The sequence below is a fragment of the Heterodontus francisci genome, chromosome 24 (genome assembly GCF_036365525.1).
Source record: "Heterodontus francisci isolate sHetFra1 chromosome 24, sHetFra1.hap1, whole genome shotgun sequence".
Lineage (NCBI taxonomy): Eukaryota > Metazoa > Chordata > Chondrichthyes > Heterodontiformes > Heterodontidae > Heterodontus > Heterodontus francisci.
In genome coordinates, this window is record NC_090394.1 from 37,258,731 (window position 1) to 37,278,642 (window position 19,912).

Here is a 19,912-nt window from a genome sequence, read left to right on the forward strand (position 1 = left end):
CCCACACCCCCACTCCCGCCCTTCACCCCCAATCCTCCCTCCTCTCTTTTCCCCCCCTCCCCTCCTCTCTTTCCCCCCCCCCCTCTCCTGCTCTCCCCCCCTCTCCTCCTCTCCCACCACCCCCCCCCCCAATCCATATACTGCAATGGATTGAAAATTGGTTAACAGACAGAAAGCAAACAGTAGGAATAAATGGGTCATTCTCAGGATGACAGGCTGTTACTAGTGGGGTACTGCAAGGATCAGTGCTTGGGACACAGCTGTTCACAATCTATATAAATGATTTGGATGTGGGGACCAAATGTAATATTTCCAAATTTGATGACACAAAACTAGGTGGAACGTAAGTTGTGAGGAGGATGCAAGGAGGCTTCAAAGGGATTATAATGTGAATTGTGCAGTGATCCATTTTGGCAGAAAGAAACAGAAAGGCAGTGTATTTCTTAAATGGAGAGAAATTGGGAAGTGTTGATGTCCAAAGGCACCTGGGTGTCTTTGTTCATGAGTCATTAAAAGCTAGCATGCAAGCGCAGCAAGCAATTAGGAAGGCAAATGGTATGCTGCCGTCATTGCAAGAGGATTTGAGTCCTGGAGTAAAGATGTCTTGCTGCAATTGTATAAAGCCTTGGTGAGACTGCACCTGGAGCATTGTGTACAGTTATGGTCTCTTTATCTAAGGAAGGAAATACTTGCCATAGATGGAGTGCAATGGAGGTTCACCAGACTAATCCCTGGGATGGCAGGATTGTCTTATGAGGAGTGATTGCAGAAACTGGGCCTGTATTTTCTAGCTTTTTGAAGAATGAGAGGCAATCTCATTGAAACTTACAAAATTCTTACAGGGCATGACTGGGTAGATGTGGATAGGATGTTTCCTCTGGCTGGTGAGTCTAGAACCAGGGGTCACAGTCTCAGAATAAGGGGCAGGCCATTTAAGACTGAGATGAGGAGGCATTTCTTCACTCAGAGGATGTGGATCTGTGGAATTCTCTACCCCAGAGAGTTGTGGAAGTGAGCAGAAAGGCATGGCCCTATGCTTAATGGGAAATATAGCCAAGTTAGGAATAGTAGCTTTGCTAAGCTTTGATTTTAAGTGGCAGAAACCACAATGAAATAGTTAAAAGTAAAGGCAGAGAGTGTGAGATTGTAAAGATTAGCCGACACTGGTAATTGCAAGGACATCGGTTCTTTTATGGCCTGATTGTGTGACTCCCTGTGGTTTGAAACAAATGGACTCCTGTGAAACATGCTGTCCATCCCTGTGTGAGTGATGATAAGGAATATAGGGCCCCTCGTATATGATACGACTACTGCTTGGTGTTACTGCAGGCTGCAACTTGATAAAGATAACAGGATCACAGGACTCATGACAATTGTGGGAAGCGAAACCAGAATGTTGTTTCTCATACCTCTGCTTTTGCTAATTATCTTGCTTGTCTGTTTTCTTTTATCTTGCTGATGCAAAACAATATTATGTTAGTAACAAGTATGTATTGAGAATAGAGGGTATTGTTAACCTCAGTAACAAATGTACTCCACGTTATCACCTGGTTGAAATTTAAATTGTACCTCACTGATTGGTTAAACAAGGGGGTGTAGCATGAATCTTAATGTATAAACAGTAGTATCTGTATCACGAACAACACTTACTCTAATGGACCAGACAGACTCTGGGTGGAGTCAGTGTCGTTGTATTAGAGTAAGTCAGCCGGCTAAATGCGCAAATAAAGTAATTGATTTTACCTACACATCCGACTCGGTATATTTACTGAACCAGACTGAAAGCAAAAAGAACTTAGATTTACAGAAGCTCAATCATTGAGCATGTTCAAGACAGAAATCAATAGATTTCTGGACACTAATGATATCAAGGGATATGGGGATAGTGGGGAAAAATGGCAGAGGTAGATGATCAGCCATGATCTGTTTGAATGGTGGAGCAGGTTGGAGAGGCCGAATGGCCTACTCCTGCATCTATTTCCTATGATCCATATAATATTATTGCAGATGTATATTTATGAACACTTTTTCACGACTAGGTTCCTTTAAGTAAATTCCAAACCTCGCAAAGTTCCAAAGATCTAGAATCTCATCCATTCCAACAAATTGTCAAATTTGCAACAGGGGAGCCAGTAGCAGCTTACCTCCAGAACAGAAATATGGGAATGTAGTTCTTGAGCCATATCCTCCGCTTCATGGACCCGGCGGTTCAGCTGTGGCGAATAATTGGTGGTCAGCTCATTGTCATAAGAATCCAAAATGCCTTTCATTCCATCACGAGCCTACAACACAGATACTGAGATTACAAGACTTAAAATTCTGCTTTTCCTCCTCCTTAGGTTCATAAACAGACTTACATGATCAGTTACCAGCAATACTTGGCTGCAAAGAATAAGACATTTACTACTAAAGTAATCCAAATGAACCTGCGAGAATAAGGCTCGTCCTTTAAATGACTGGAGCTCAAATTTTCAACTTCTTTACATCAGCTTTCTTCATTGCCCTTGCAAACCATGCATATCAAAAAAGACAGACTTGCATTTATTTTATTTTTTTTTAAGAGATACAGCACTGAAACAGGCCCTTCGGCCCACCGAGTCTGTGCCGACCATCAACCATCCCTTTATACTAATCCTAAACTAATCCCATATTCCTACCACATCCCCACCTGTCCCTATATTTCCCTACCACCTACCTATACTAGGGGCAATTTATAATGGCCAATTAACCTATCAACCTGCAAGTCTTTGGCATGTGGGAGGAAACCGGAGCACCCGGAGGAAACCCACGCAGACACAGGGAGAACTTGCAAACTCCACACAGGTAGTACCCAGAATTGACCCAGAATTTATATAGCACCTTTCACAACTACAGGACATTCAAAAGCACTTTGCAACCAATAAAACACTTCTGAAGTGGAGTGACTTGTTTTAACGCAGGAAACACGGCAGCCAATTTGCACACAAGCTCCCACAAATAACAATGTGACAATGGCCAGATAATCTGTTTTTGTGATCTTGATTGTGGGATAAATATTGGCCAGGACACTGGGGATAACTGCCCTGCTCTTCTTTGAAATAGATGAATAAGATCCCACAGCACTGAGAGGTCAGATGGGGCCTCGATTTAACCTCTCATCTGAAAGACAGCACCTCCGACACTGCAACAATCCCTCATTATTGCACTGGACACAAGAACACAGCAAATAGCCCCATCAAGCCTGCTCCATCATTCAATATGATCATGGCTGATCTTGGGCTTCAATTCCACTTTCCTGTCCACTCCCCATATCCCTTGATTCCCTGCGAGACCAAAAATCTATCTATTCCAGCCTTAAATGTATTCAATGATGGAGCATCCACAACCCTCTGAGGTGGAGAATTCTGAAGATTCACAACCCTTTCAGTGTAATAATTTCTCCTCATCTCAGTCCTGAATGATTGACCCCTTATCCTGAGACTGTGTCCTCGTGTTCTAGATTCCCTGACCAGTGGGAACAATCTCAGCTTCTGCCCTATCGAGCCCTTTCAGGATCCTGTATATCTCAATTAGATTGCCTCTCATTCTTCCAAACTCCTGAGAATATATGCCCAATTTACTCAGCCTATCATAGGACAACCCCCTCATCCCAAGAACGAATTTAGTAAATCTTCGCAGCACCACCTCCAGTGCAAGTATATCCTCTCTTAAATGTGGAGACCAAAACCGCACCCAGTAAACCAGGTGCAGTCTCACCAAAGCCCTTTACAATTTTCGTAAGACTTCTTTATTCCTGTACTCCAATCCCCTTACAATAAAGGCCAACATGCTATTTGCCTCCCTAATAGCCTACTGCACCTGCATGTTAACTTTGAGTTCCTTGTACGAGTACCCTCAAGTATCTCTGAACATCTACACTTACTAGTTTCACACCTTTTAAGAAATATTCTCCTTTTCTATTTTTACGACCAAAGTGAACAACTTCACACTTCCCTGCATTATACTCCATTTGCCATTTTGTTGCCCACTCACTTAGCCTGTCTTTATCTCTTTGCAGCCTCTCGACATCGTCCTCACAGCTTACCTTTCCACCGAGCTTTGTATCATCGGCAAACTTAGACACATTACTCTGTCTCTTCATCCACGTCATTCATAGAGTGTAAATAGCTGAGGCCCCTGCACTGATCCTTGCAGCGCCCCACTATTCACTGCCTGCGAACTTGAAAATGCCCCATTTATGCCCACTCTCTGCTTCCTGGCTGTTAACCAATCTTCTATCCCGCTAATATATTACCCCCAACACCATGAGCCCTTATCTTGCCTATTAATGTTTTATGTGACACCTTAGCGAATGTCTTTTGGAAATCCAGGTATACTATGTCTACTGGTTCCCCTTGATTTATCGTACTAGTTACATCCTCAAAAAATTCAAAAAAATTTGTCAAGCAGGATCTCCCTTTAGTAAAACCATGCTGACTTGTTCTAATCTGACTATGCTTTTCCAAGTGCAATGGAGTGTCAACCTTGACTTTTTTGCTTAATCCTGGAGTGGGTCTTGACCTTCTGACTCAGAGGCGAGAGTGATACCAATGGAACCATAGCAGACATATATGAGGATAAAATGAGACCATATTGCCATTTTTCAGATATTCCATAATTTGCTGAACAATTGGGATTACTGGTCGAGGCCTGATATGAAATCTCATATTCTGCTGGTGCTTGTAAACATTGATTTAAATCGGCCACAGAGCAAAACTATAATGTTGCTAATTGCCACGTTAGGTTTCCCTTAATAACTTGTTTTGTTTCCTTGGGCAACAAGCTGTAAGATCTTTTTAAGACCACCAGTCACAGCATCACCAGCATTATATCTTCCCTGATATTAAATTCAATCAGAAGAGAATGTGACCATAATTCCATAAGTGTGACCATAATTCCATAAGTTTTAAGGTACTTGTGGATAAGGATAAGAGTAGTCCTCGGGTGAAGGTGCTAAATTGGGGGAAGGCTAATTATAACAATATTAGGCAGGAACTGAAGAATTTAGGTTGGGGGCGGCTGTTTGAGGGTAAATCAACATCTGACATGTGGGAGTCTTTCAAACATCAGTTGATTAGAATCCAGGACCAGCATGTTCCTGTGAGGATGAAGGACAAGTTTGGCAAGTTTCGGGAACCTTGGATAACGAGGGATATTGTGAGCATCGTCAAAAAGAAAAAGGAAGCATTCCTAAGGGCTGGAAGGCTGGGAACAGACGATGCCCTCGAGGAATATAAAGACAGTAGAAAGGAACTTAAGCAAGGAGACAGGAGGGCTAAAAGGGGTCATGAAAAGTCATTGGCAAACAGGTTTAAGGAAAATCCCAAGGCTTTTTATACGTATATAAAGAGCAAGAGGGTAACCAGGGAAAGGGTTGGCCCACTCAAGGACAGAAGAAGGAATCTATGTGTGGAGCCAGAGGAAATGGGTGAGGTACTAAATGAGTACTTTGCATCAGTATTCACCAAAGAGAAGGAATTGGTGGATGATGAGTCTAGGGAAGGGAGTGTAGATAGTCTCAGTCATGTCGTTATCAAAAAGGAGGTGGTGTTGGGCGTCTTGAAAAATATTAAGGTAGATAAGTCCCCAGGGCCTGATGGGATCTACCCCAGAATACTAAGGGAGGCAAGGGAGGAAATTGCTGGGGCCTTGACAGAAATCTTTGTATCCTCATTGGCTACAGGTGAGGTCCCAGAGGACTGGAGAATAGCCAATGTTGTTCCTTTGTTTAAGAAGGGTAGCAAGGATAATACAGGAAATTATAGGCCGGTGAGCCTTACGTCAGTGGTAGGGAAATTATTAGAGAGGATTCTTCGGGACAGGATTTACTCCCATTTGGAAACAAACAAACTTATCAGCGAGAGGCAGCATGGTTTTGTGAAGAGGAGGTCGTGTCTCACTAACTTGATTGAGTTTTTTGAGGAAGTGACGAAGATGATTGGTGAAGGAAGGGCAGTGGATGTTGTCTATATGGACTTCAGTAAAGCCTTTGACAAGGTCCCTCATGGCAGATTGGTACAAAAGGTGAAGTCACACGGAGTCAGAGGTGAGCTGGCAAGATGGATACAGAACTGGCTCGGTCATAGAAGAGCAGTGGAAGGGTGCTTTTCTGAATGGAGGGATGTGACTAGTGGTGTTCCGCAGGGATCAGTGCTGGGACCTTTGCTATTTGTAGTATATATAAATGATTTGGAGGAAAATGTAGCTGGTCTGATTGGTAAGTTTGCGGACGACACAAAGGTTGGTGGAGTTGCGGATAGTGATGAGGATTGTCAGAGGATACAGCAGGATATAGATCGGTTGGAGACTTGGGCGGAAAAATGGCAGATGGAGTTTAATCCGGACAGATGTGAGGTAATACATTTTGGAAGGTCTAATGCAGGTGGGAGGTTTACAGTAAATGGCAGAACCCTTAGGAGTATTGACAGGCAGAGAGATCTGAGCGTACAGGTCCACAGGTCACTGAAAATGGCAACGCAGGTGGATAAGGTAGTCAAGAAGGCATACGGCATGCTTGCCTTCATCGGTCGGGGCATAGAGTATAAAAATTGGCAAGTCATGCTGCAGCTTTACAGAATTTTAGTTAGGCCACACTTAGAATATTGCGTGCAATTCTGGTCGCCACACTACCAGAAGGACGTGGAGGCTTTGGAGAGGGCACAGAAGAGGTTTACTGGGATGTTGCCTGGTCTGGAGTGCATTAGCTATGAGGAGAGGTTGGATAAACTCGGATTGTTTTCACTGGAACGATGGAGGTGGAGGGGCGACATGATAGAGGTTTACAAAGTTATGAGCAGCATGGACAGAGTGGATAGTCAGAGGCTTTTTCCCAGAGGAGAAGAGGCAGTTACTAGGGGACATAGGTTTAAGGTGCGAGGGGCAAAGTTTAGAGGGGATGTGCGAGGCAAGTTCTTTACACAGAGGGTGGTGAGTGTCTGGAACTTGCTGCCGGGGGAGGTGGTGGAAGCAGGTACGACAGCGACGTTTAAGAGGCATCTTGACAAATACATGAATAGGATGGGAATAGAGGGATACGGTCCTCAGAAGTGCAGAAGGTTTTAGTTTAGGCAAGCATCAAGATTGGTGGCGGCTTGGAGGGCCGAATGGCCTGTTCCTGTGCTGTACTGTTCTTTGTCCCTTGAGACAAATGACTGGAAATCCAATGTGACACATCAAGGGATAACAGGACATGGTTTACATCTGAGATTCCAAACAACATTTCAACCATGTGGAGGCTGGGTGCTTTCTCACAAGGAGAGAAAAAAAAATGGAAAGTCAGGTAATTCACAGCAGTCCTCATATCACTGATAGCAACCTGACTGCAGCAGCTTAACTGAGAAGTGGGCTGAAAGCAGGTTTCTTTCTGCAACATTACCAGTACAATGTTTATCCTTCAATTAACAACACTAAAACAATCATCTGGTCATCAAATATAAAAACAAGAAATGCTGAAAATACTCAGCAGTTCTGGCAGTATCTGTGGAGAGCATCTTTCTACAGATGTTGCCAGACCTGCTGAGTATTTCCAGCATTTCTTGTTTTTATTTCAGATTTCCAGCATTTGCAGTATTTTGCTTTTATCATCTGGTCATCACACTGCTGTTTGTTGGACCTTGTACTTGCGTAATTTGCTGCTGCATTTTCTATATTAAAGCAATGACTATGCTTCAAAGGCACTTTGTTGGCTGTAAAGCACCTTGGGACAGCCTGAGGTGGTGCAAGATGCTATATAAATCTAAGTCTTTCTTTTTTCCTTTTTACAAAATGGAGACAATTAATGGCAGAAAAGGAAAGTAAACTAATTTGAAAACAACTAAGAGTTGAAAGTTGCCAACTAGATTAATTTGAACTAAATCAACCTCCTCAGTGTCTGTTTCCTTTGCTTCCTCAGACACCTACTATTGCCACACCTCCACCTCAAATTGAAGTACTGCAAGTCTTCAGTTTTCTCAATCAACCAGAGGTATGAGCACACTATGTTTCACAGATTATACATATGCTTGGTAATCTAGCATGAAAGTCCAGGATTGCAATTCTGCACTAAGTGCAACAAGATGAATGAAGAATAATAGGATATGTAGGGATGATTACAAAGCAGTAACTTAATCAAGGGGCTTCAGATAACATAATAAACCACCAGAGCAAATCTGCAGCAGTTTACAAGTGTTATCTGAATGTCAAAAAGAGATTACATCGCAGAGATCGATTCCAAATGTTCATTATTCTCAATAACATGTACTGTTGGATTGGTAGGGCAGTTTTTTTCAGCTTTTGGTTTGTTTTGGCCAGTGGCAGTCAGATACTACAGGCAGTTAATGAGTGATTTTTGCCTACATTGGACATTATCACTCAAGACTGTCAAGTAATAGTCAATAGTTAAGAAAATAACAGTCAGTACATGTTGTACAGGCATATCAGATCTTTGAGAGAACTGGCAAAAGTTAGAAATGTAATAATAGGTTTTGAGCAAGTGAAAGGGGAAGGGGGGGGGGGGGAAGAACAAAAGGGAAGCTCTGTGATAAAGTGGAGGGCAGAAGAGATTAAATGATTAAAGGTTTCATGGTACAAAACCAAAGTGGGTAGACATGGGACAATTGAGCAAACAAAAGATGTGCCTAGATGAGGTGTAAATGACAGGACAGCAGCTGTCAGATCACAAAGTAAAGGGATTAAGAAAGAAACGAGGGGTGAGAGGGAAAAAACAAACAAGCAAAAAAACACTAAGAAAAAAAGTGGGGTCAGAAGTTATGATCTAAAATGATTTAACTCAATATTGAGTCTGGAAGGCTGTAAATGCCCAGTCGAAAGATGAGGTGCTATTCCTCGAGCTTTTGTATCTTCACTTGTCCCGTTATTACCCGCTTTGGTTTTGTACCTTGAAACCCTTTGTCATTTAAACTCTCCTGCCCTCCACCTTATCGCAGACCTTCTCTTTTGTTGTTCTTCTTCCCTCCCCCCTTTCACTTGCTCAAAACCTATTACATTTCTAACTTTTGCCAGTTCTGGTCACAGAGACCTGAAACGTTAACTCTGTTTTTCTCTCCACAGATGCTGCCTGACCTGCTGAGTATTACCAGTATTTTCTGTTTTTGTTTTGATTTCCAGCATCCGCAGTATCTTACTTTTGTGTCAGATCTTTGTGCTTGGTCTGGTAGCTGAGATACAATGCCACTCTCAATCAGAATTAAGAAGTATTAGATATACTGGCAACAATCTCTAAGCACTTCCCATCATAGTCACTTTTATCAACCATTCCTTTTTCAGCTTTATTCGCAAATTAGGGAATTCCTGATTTTGAATTTGCGAAGCATTCTATTAAACAAATGACTACAATTCTCTGCCATTCCAACAAATTTGCTTACTAAATTACTAGAAAGATTCCTGGTACTTCACAACTTATTAGTAATAGTCGTGTTTTTGATTAGTCCTATTTCTAATACTTTTGCACATTTTAGTTTGTTTAACTATCAATCGTTCTGGATTGTCATTCCATCAATACTTACGAAAAGTACACTTTAATGCAGTGCTTATTCACTGCTCAGTTCATACCTATCAGCAGCAGTTTCCCCTAGTGTAATGTACTAAAATTGAATAATAGATTAATTTACTATTTGTTTGCTAGTACGTTTTAATATTGGGCATAACCCTGAATGACCAAAATTCACTCAAGTGAAATTATATACGTTGTGTGTCAAATAAAGCTTAAGCAGAAAACAAATGTGCAATGGGTGTGTCATAAGAAAAATTGCATAAATAGCATCACAGGGCAAACATTTACAAATATGAATACATTATGTTGTGCTATTAAAGCCTTGCAAACCAAAGTCACATATACAGTTCTGACAGAGCAAAAGTGGCCCATAGAGAATCACCCAGGACTACAACTTAAATGAAGATCAATGGCAGCACAATAGTTGCGTCTCCAGATTCAGTTTCTGGTTTGTCCTGAGGTTATCAATCTCTTGCATTGAGAGACAGGGAGAAAGGGTTACAATTAATCCCAGGGTACCCAGGATAACAGCAAGCAGGTGAGGGAAGGCCCATGGTTCATTCCTTCTGATCATTATCCAATGATCTGAACAATGCCTCAGTATCAAAACTGCGTGGGGATAGAACAGTCAGTGCTCTAATAGTCAAATAGCTTCCAACATTCACTCACCTGGTCACACATTAAGATTGGGCACTTGTCTAGAGCACAGGAAACGCACCACCACCAAATTTGAGAGAAAAGGAATAAGGAAAGAAAAATCGGGGATTCGGAAGGGGAGGGGCAGAAATCAGGTTGTCAAAAAAATTTAATTTTACAAGACAGTGATTCAAATTTTTCTCCTTCATTGAGAAGATGCCCTAAAGGACTTATAAATTTCCCAACTGTCAACACGATAATTCGGGTTTCCATTAAATAGCTTACCGCATTGTCCTACATGCCAACAGACTCTCGGATCCCATACATCTGCCACCAGTGTTGGCCAAACTAAGTGAAATATTCTTACCAGTGTCAAAAAACAGGCACCTTAGGCTATTCTGATGTTGCTACATTGTACCTCTGATGTCTATTGCTTGATAATACTTTTCAAGACAAACTCTACAACGAATGTTTCTCCATTTTGTATTTCAACTGTAGAACTTTTATTCAGGTGATTTCCACTCTTCCCCAAGCCCTCCCCTTCCCCCCCACCTTCCAAATCCCCCTTCATGTCTTACGTGGTTGAGTTAATCAAAGGATAAAATAAAATGATTCAGTTACCCAAAAGCACTATGCTTTTATATGTTCATATTTAACTGAGGTGAAGTCTATGGGCATTCAAGCATGTTTTTGAAAGTCTTGAGATTGTACTACATAAAAATAAAACAAAGCATATCAGCAACAAAGATTAGTATTGTACGCAGCTACAGTACAGTGGGTAGCATTGATTTAGATGTCATGATACTGGTTTAACCAGTAAACGAAACTGCTAGATTTTACAGTCTAAGCATGGAGACCACTTTTAAATAATCCTAGAAATTTTTGAGATCGTGGCAACATCTCAGTAATAAAGCAATGAATCACTTTCTTCATTCGCCATATAATATGCACCTCCACGAGATATAGTCCAGCTTGGTAGGTTCTGGTCAATGGCTTGCCAAGCACATATCTGAAAATATAGTCGTGACTTTTAAATAAGTGATGTTTCGAGCTGTCATATACATCCCTAAGTTCATCACAACCTTAAGCTAAACTGAAATCAACTGGCTACTCAAAACTGTTATTTTTTTTTATTTAGAGATACAGCACTGAAACAGGCCCTTCGGCCCACCATCAACCACCCATTTATACTAATCCTACACTAATCCCATATTCCTACCACGTCCCCATCTGTCCCTATATTTCCCTACCACCTACCTATACTAAGGGCAATTTATAATGGCCAATTTACCTATCAACCTGCAAGTCTTTGGTGGTGGGAGAAAACCGGAGTACCCGGCGAAAACCCACGCAGACACAGGGAGAACTTGCAAACTCCACACAGGCAGTACCCAGAACTGAACCTGGGTTGCTGGAGCTGTGAGGCTGCGGTGCTAACCACTGCGCCGCCCATTGTGGGAAACTATGTGGTGTGATCTATCTGAAAGCCAAAACAAATGTTCCACTCTAGGACCAAAGATCTCTGGAGCCAGTACATTGGGTAACTCTTGTGTTAAACTTCCATCTTTGCATTTACAAGCAATTTACTACGACCTTCTTCTGCATCTCCTTGGTACACATCTGTTTCCAATGATCTTGAATCAGTCATGCACTCCATTTTACAGTTTCAAGCATAGAGTAAGTGAGAGGGAGCTAGATTTGCCTCCCTCAAGGGAGATGGTGGATCTCTTTGAGGGAGTAACTCCCAATAAAAATAGTGCAGATAGAGACCATACTCGTGAAAGCAGAGGTGGCTTACAAATTCTGCATAGTAGAGGACTCAGTAAAACAAAAAGCGAGGCTCACTTTGAATTGCTTTCTTTGATAATTTCTAGAGAGGGTTCTAAACATTCCTTAGGGAGATACCCCTTACTTGGAAAAAAAACTATCCAAAGGAAGAATGATCAGATAGCAAGGCCTCTAAAAAGAAAGGTCCCATTTCACTTGTTAACCTTCAATGATGTGGAAAGTGGTTGAATCCTTGAATATGCCATGCCAGTATTTCCATGGCACAAATTCAAAGTTTGTGTTGAACGGCACCCAGAAGACCAGAGATAGATTTTTCAGGCTTACTGTGCTTACCCATGTTTTGGATAATGCATGAAGCACAGGTTAATTCTTCAAGATTGGTGCATTTCACAAATCCACAGTAAATCTGGCAAGTCGTATTGAACATGAAGGTGGTGTAGAGTGTGTTTGATGTCAGTGTTCTGGGGAGAATATCAAAACGGGAAGGGGATTTCCTGTGCATATTATGTTTTCAAACCTGCCTTTACGTTTTTGTTACACATTCCAAAATAGTTTCCCACTAAAAAACCATGACTTCTCTGTAGTTATTATCCTAGTTGCTTTATTTTGAATAACTTACAACTTCTTCCCCAATTTAAAATTTGAAACAAATGACTCTTTACTCTGAACCTGCGACCCACACTGCAGTACAGATCCACAGATGTTGGCAAGCCATCAGCACTTGCTCCACGTAGACATTCTTCATACGATAGCCTGGCAAATACCTGTAGGCTATTTTGCCCATTTAGGGTAGCGCAGGAGAGTTGAATCCTGCCCTCTCAAATTGACTCTCCAGTGGGAAATGAGTGGATAGTATCATGCTGGTCCCCCACCTGCCAAGAATGAGGCATATAAATTTCACCATACGGACATTAAATTTCAAATTATTGCTGGGAAGAAGAGAAGGCTGTTGCAAGGGCTGCCAGACACTTAGTTGAAAAATATCTACATACTAACAGACAATGCTTGTGGACACAAAAGGACCATTCCCTGACACATTCAACCTACAATGGATTTTGATCACCAGACATTGAAGGTGCAAGGAAGAGCATTCTAGAGACTGCTAAGGTGATACAATCCACAAAAGCCAGGGCTGGTTAAACCAGCTGGTCACATGACTAACTGGCTGGTTCAGGGTTTTTTGAACAAGCCACAGAGTTTGAACTCAGAAGAAGAAAGACTGTTTGCTCCTGGAGTGAGAAGACTTCTCCTGTCTGCTCCCATCTCTTTCTCACAAGCCTCTGGACCCATTGAGGACACATGACCCACAAGAGAGAAAAGTCTCCTACATCAAACAAGGTTTAAGAAAAATACTGGGCCCCAACGAAAAGCAAGACCTACCTACAATCAAGGACACTACAGCGAGCTCGAAGAACAATAACCAAAACCATCTTCAGATATTGCCTCAAATTTTTTCACTTTATTTCTTCGGCTCTTTTCTGTCTCTATCTGCATGTGTGTATCGTGTATGCATGCTAGCACGGGCACGCCGCGTATCCATAGGCGATAAGTGAATTAGAGTTTAAGTTTAATAAAGTTCAACCTTTTTTCTTTAAACCCAAGAAAACCTGCTTGGCTAGTTTCTTTGCCTTATGATTGGAACTTAGTGAACAAGGAATCACTAAGGGAGAGCTAAAAAAAAAATGGTGTGTTTAAAATTAAGACCAGGTGAAGGCTGAGAGGGAACCCTAGACCCCTTTCTCACCTGGTCGTAACAATAGCAATTGGAAGAGAGAGCCCTAATAGTCTGGGCCTTCTGAGGCCAATTCCACTTTTGCACTGCCCAAGATCAGTTATTTCAGCACACATCAAAAGTCACACTTGGAGAATTGTTGATGTATAAAACTCAATATAAAATAAATAGCCAGAAGGAAGACTATTACCATTACTATAAATGTTGTCCATTTCTTTTTAGGCCTTTTAAACAGTGCCAACAGCAAATGTTACCCAGATCTTGCTATCAGCTACAATTAAAAATAAACTGCCTGACTTAACTTATCTGTCCCATCCCACTTTTTGCATCAGTCTTTTGAGCTGCCACCAGATTCAGCAGCTTGAACTCTGCCTAGATCCAAGTGGTGGGCTTAATTACTAACAGCAGTGGGCAACAGGGTAAAACAATCAATTAATGCTCTTCAATCAGCAAATTCAATCAAATCAGGATCTTCACTTAATGCTACAAGATCACACCTGCTAACTAATGTAGAAATAAGAACTAAAGACAGTTGCAAATCAAGATTCTAGATTTGAGAGACCACCTGGAGCGTAGAATCATTAAGATTCTATTTCCCTGAAGCATACATCAATAGATGCAGTCACTACTGTTTCATTCCAAGGCCCTGAAAATATATTTTTTAGCTGGGGATGGATTAACTCATTTACTATCAGACAATATTAGTCCTGATGGGACACATAATAAAAATTATTTTCCTTGCAATATACCTCTGCAATTGTTTCTGTACGTTAGCAAATCTATGTGTTCAAGGCAAGAGATGCCAGTACTGTGGATTGCAAGTTTTTTTTCACTTTTACCATTTAGGATCTGCATCAAGCACTCTCATGTCAAGTGCTACATGAAACAGATGTAAGGCAAATCTGTCATGGCATTTCCTTTCCCAAGACAAAAAAGCAACTCACACTAAGATGCTTTCATTTCTAACACAGTTGACCTGTTGTAGCAGTTGAGTGAGGCTGCCAAATTACATTGAATGAGGACTTTTATACTGCTCATGCATGTCCACAGGAACAGACTGAGGCTACCGTAAACTCAAATTACACAGGACCCTCACAGGTGGCAAAAAGAGGGGAGAATATCATCCCAGCATTCTGGGCTAGGTTCCACTTAAATTCCACTGTGAAAGGACACAAGTCCAGTTCACTGTGCCACCCAAAGTTTGCCTTCTAAGGAATTGAGATCAGAGAAAAGTAAACAAAAATTTACAAGGCAAAAATGGGTGAGAAAAGGGAGATATGAGCCAGTGTCACGACAACGTGCTTTTTGTCAAATGATGATTTTTAATTCACCGTTGGAAATCCAAGTTCAACTTTTTTTAAAAAGGAGACTAAAGGTGACTCACAGCGAAAGATGGCTACCCGATTTGCATCACCATACCTACCACATTTCAATCCATTCAGATGGAGATACCCTGTCTGCACAGACCCATCAAGGACAATGACCTGGAGAATCTGAGTGAACCACATATTCTGTCCCCATTAGCAAGGCAATCACCTGAGCCAAATCAGCCGCAATGAGCATCGGAACCACCAAGAGAAAATCGCACGACCACCAAATTCAGCCGAGTCACCAACCTCCACAGAATGTATACCCCTTTTATTTCTCTGGACTATAATTTGACCAATCTATCCCCCGCCTCACTTTGCAATCTATTTGTGTGTGTGTGTGTGCGTGTGTGAGAGAGACAGACAGAGAGACAGAGAGTGAGTGAGTGAGTGCGAGCGATTGAGAAAGTCAGAGCGTATTTTATTATTTTACTTCGATCGGTTTAAATATAATAAAGCTAACCTCTTCATTTGTTAATCTCAAGAAAACCTGTCTGATTGGCTCTTTTATGATCACAGCATGTAAACAGTTAAACACTCACTGAATTGGCAAGTATATCCTCTTCAAAAAAAGTAAAACTGTTGTGATCAAACAAGGAGAGGGAAAGAGGGGAACCATTCGACCCCTCCTCACCTGATCATATCAAGCAGTAAATAAATAAATGACAAGTAGGGAGATGCGCAACAAATAAATCAAAAAGAATCCATTCAGAAGCAGAAATGGAGTTCACAATTACTAAGCAAGAGAAGAAATCAAATACAAAAATGATCAAAGAGGTAGGAAACTGAATAAAAACTAATTGTTACTTGATATGATGGGCAATTTTTAGACTACTTGTCTGCGTTCCATATAAACAACTTGGAGTCTGTCACAGTTCGGACTTATTTCTTAATTTGTTAAAATCTCTAAACCTTTATTCACTCTGCATAAGAGAGTCAAAGCAACTTGAAGGTGAGGAAGCACTTTAGAAATACTCAAGAGGTGACATAGGTTAAGCAGTACTCAAGCAGCCAGGTGGGCTGGGAAACACTTGGACTACACTGGCAGAAAAGCATACCAGAAAGCAGTTGGGCTGGGTGCCTCTTCGGAGGAACAAGGTACAGTTTATATTATTAAGCTTGAACAGTAGCACCGCAGTCCTTTCTTTACCATACAGAAGTGTTTAACCATATAAGACTATCAATATATATCTGCAAGTACCATTTAATCTATAATGTATTCTGCATTGTACCATGACCTAAGAAAGCATGTAAATTTTTGCACAACTCAATAAAATCATGTGGGGAAAAAAGAAAAGTGCCTGTATCTCACAAAATGTTTGCATTCATAGCAAACAGTCCATTAGTTAAGTTTTTGGGGTGAGTGTATTTAAGTAAAATATTACATTACAATTGGCTATGTACCCACATATTACTGTGGCCTTTGTGGAAATGTAAACATATTTTCATTTATCATTTAGTCAAGTGGAATTAAACTATATAAAATGCAAGAAAATAAACCAAAGGTTATAGTCATTTGTTTTCACATTTTTATCTTTGTTCTCCTTTTCTCTCTTGAAGATGGTAATGGATCATGCACGTATAGTTCTTGTGGTACTTCATGCATGACAATTTTTCACATGAGCCAAGACAGTGGTGTCGATGGCTATTTAATTGTGACGGTCAACAGAGTTGGCCCAGAAAGGTGTACTTCCAGCAGTTGTCACTGGATATCAAACATAACTAGGTTTCTTCACATGTGCCCTCGGGATACTGACAATAACCAATTCTATCCTGAGATCAGCCAGCTCAATACTAGTCAGAAACCAAACGCAAGACCTAACTGATCTGTATGGTGTACTGACCAAGTGAACAACTGCTAGAGTGTCAGAAAATCAATTAAAGCATCTTATTTCAACCTTTAGTAAAATTATTACTGAACGAGATCAGTTTATTATCTATTGACTTGTCTGATATGATACACAAGAGTGATAGATTATGTAACTGAGTCATGGACAAAGACTAATAAATACACCTGTACAGAGTTATTCTCTCAAACATTCACACTGAATAATATTAAAGGAGAGTAAAAACACTACCATTTAACTATTCTCTTGACAATCAAATGTCATGACATCCAAGATTCCCAGTATTAAGACTGGGTTGAAACATGTGAAATTACAAAGCAAAAGCAATAAAAAGATTAGTGAATATATTTCATGTGGGATTCTCACAAGAATATTAGAACTAAAGAATATCACTGGAAAATGCAACAGTGCTTCCAATTGTTCTCTCGGCAACACTGCATGTTAGCACCACCATGATAAACAGATTACAATTAAGTTGGAGCAAGAGGCACTTGCAAAATAAAGGCAATAACAATACAAATTTACTTATGAGTAGAGTTTATTGTGCAAGATGTTTCTTTGAGCCGTTTACACTCAAGATGCTCCTAAATCAATGAAACCAAATTACAATTACAGAAACTGTTGGACAAGAGCAATACCTCTTTCAAATAGCTCCCCAGAAGAGCTTCATCCACACTGATAATATTATTGAAACAGTAGATCTTCTCATTGACTTTTATTGTTAGAAACGTAACTAATGTACATTAACTACTGGTTCCACACACATTGGGAGAAAGAGCTTGTAGGTGGAAGGCGGGTGGCTTTGGGGGGCACAGATTAAAGGGGAACACATTATTTAACACCAGTAAGTTGTTTCTTCTATTGAGCTACAAATCTTCAAAATGCATTCCTGGTCACTGAGTCAACTGCATCAATTCCACAAGGTTATATCACACTTTACCTTAAAAGCTGCTCGTATCCTAACAATTTGTATTTAAGAGTGTCTGGAATATCTCTTTATTGCTCATTGCACTGGGACAAAATACTTTAAGGGGAAATAAAGACGAACAGAAGTTAGAGGAGGGATGTCAGAGTGGGGGAGGGGGTAAAATTTCAGTGTGCATGTGTGGAGAATAGCTAATTTTTTAAATAATAAAAGAACAGATATTAAGATTACAGACACTGAAGGTGGATAAAGCTTGATTATCTTTATCCCACAGTTTTAAAGCACTTAAAATCAGTTGAATGTGGGCTCTTTATAGATATTTTCTTGGCCTCACTTAAGTAGGGACAGCTCGCCGGGATTCAAGTATCGGAGATGTAACTCTGATAATGGGAGCAGGCTAATTACAGACCCATATGTCTCATCGATTGAGATTTCCTGAAACAATCCGAGGATGTTTACTTCACATCCAATTAATTACCTTTGCTAAAGGCAAATCATGTTTAACTAACTCGATTGAGCTTTCTAATGAGCGAACAGTTGATGACGTTAATGCAGTTGATATGGTGTATATGGTCTTCCAAAAGGCGTTTGATAGAGGGTCATATAATAGACTTTCCAGCAAAGTTGAAGCCCATGGAATAAAAGGGACAGTGGCAGCAGAAATACAAAATTGGCGAAGTGACAGGAAACAAAGTAGTGGTGAATAGTTGTTTTCAGACTGGAGGAAGGTATATCGTGGGGTTCCCCAGGAGTCGGTACTCGGGACCATGCTTTTCCTGATATGCATTAACGACCTGCACCCAGATGTTGTTACAACCTTAGTGAGACCGAAAGTTGTAACACGAGATATGAACTCCCCAGACCAATTTAAAGAATTACCCGACTAGATCACACATTAAGACTTTTATTATGACAACTAAACTAAAAACCACCATTAAACAGCACTTTGTAAGTAGCTAATACTCTAAATTACAGAGGAAGGATTTTCTTCACTTATGAAAACACTTGCAAACTTCATACCACATTTATGTTACACAGATCTCCTTGAAGTGAAATCTTGGCAGCTAAAAGTGCCAAACTCCTCCCAGTTGCAATGGGTTGGACCTCTGAGACCTTCTCAAAGTCAATTTGCTCACTTCTTCCAACCACTTTCGACCTGGACTTCCGTGATCAAAGGGAATCTCAGGTGATCCTGTTGGAATCAAATCAGGTTCAAATCTTCACAGCCTTTCACTGGATCAGTATTCTGAGAGCAGATGTTACCTCTCTCTCTCTCTCTCTGAGGCTGCCACAGCTGGTCGTTGTCTTCTGGTCCTTACAGCCTGCAGATTTCTCATAGTATGTAGAATTTATCTAGAATCAGAAGGTCAGTAGCCATTTGTTTTTTCCATATGCAGAGCCCACAAGTTTGACAACAGCAGAGCCACCCGGGCTTTCCTTTGCTTCCAGGTGTTTAGCAATTGCAAATCACATTTACATCTTCAGAACCACTGACTCCTTGTTTACGATCTGAAAGACTGGGAGGGTGAAACCCATTGCTGTTAGGTGTTTCAAAAGGGTCTTTGATCTGAGTTCTTTGTTGTCTCGGTAACCAAGATTTCTGTCTTGGCTTTAAGCAGAGTTGACGTGAGATCACATGACTTCTCTGACTCCATCTTACACTTCATTAAAAATCACAATTTTTAGAAAACAATCATGCTACAAAGTCCAGCGTTCCTAACAGTGTGTAGAGCACAATTTCAAAATTTGCAGATGACACAAAACCTGGAAGTATTGTGAACTATGAGGATAGTGATATACTTCAAAAGGACACAGGTAAGTTGGTAGAATGGGCTAACACGGCAGATGAAATTCAATGGAGAAAAGTGCGAAGTGATACATTTTGGTAGGGAGAAGGAGGAAAAGCGATATAAAATAAAGGGTACAACTCCAAAAGGGTGGGGGGTGCAGGAACAGAGGCACCTGGGGATATATGTACACAAATCGTTGAAGTCGGCATGGCAGGTTGAGAAAGTATCCAGGATCCTGGGCTTTATAAGTAGGGGCACAGAATACAAAAGCAAGGAAGTTATGTTGAACCTTTATAAAACACTCAACTGGAGTATTGTG

General features: G+C 40.8%; 1 protein-coding gene across 6 annotated transcripts in view; it reads right to left on the bottom strand.

Annotated features, from left to right (window-relative positions):
* mad1l1 (mitotic arrest deficient 1 like 1) overlaps positions 1-19,912 on the bottom strand; it is a 999,406-nt gene that overhangs the window by 717,964 nt on the left and 261,530 nt on the right. For 5 of the 6 annotated variants that reach the window (XM_068055938.1, XM_068055941.1, XM_068055942.1 and 2 more), the window contains one exon: positions 2,145-2,282. The exons of the other annotated variant lie outside the window; for it this stretch is intronic. In XM_068055938.1, the coding sequence (XP_067912039.1) occupies positions 2,145-2,282 (138 nt within the window). The remainder of the gene's footprint in view (positions 1-2,144; positions 2,283-19,912) is intronic. 6 annotated transcript variants of the gene reach the window in all.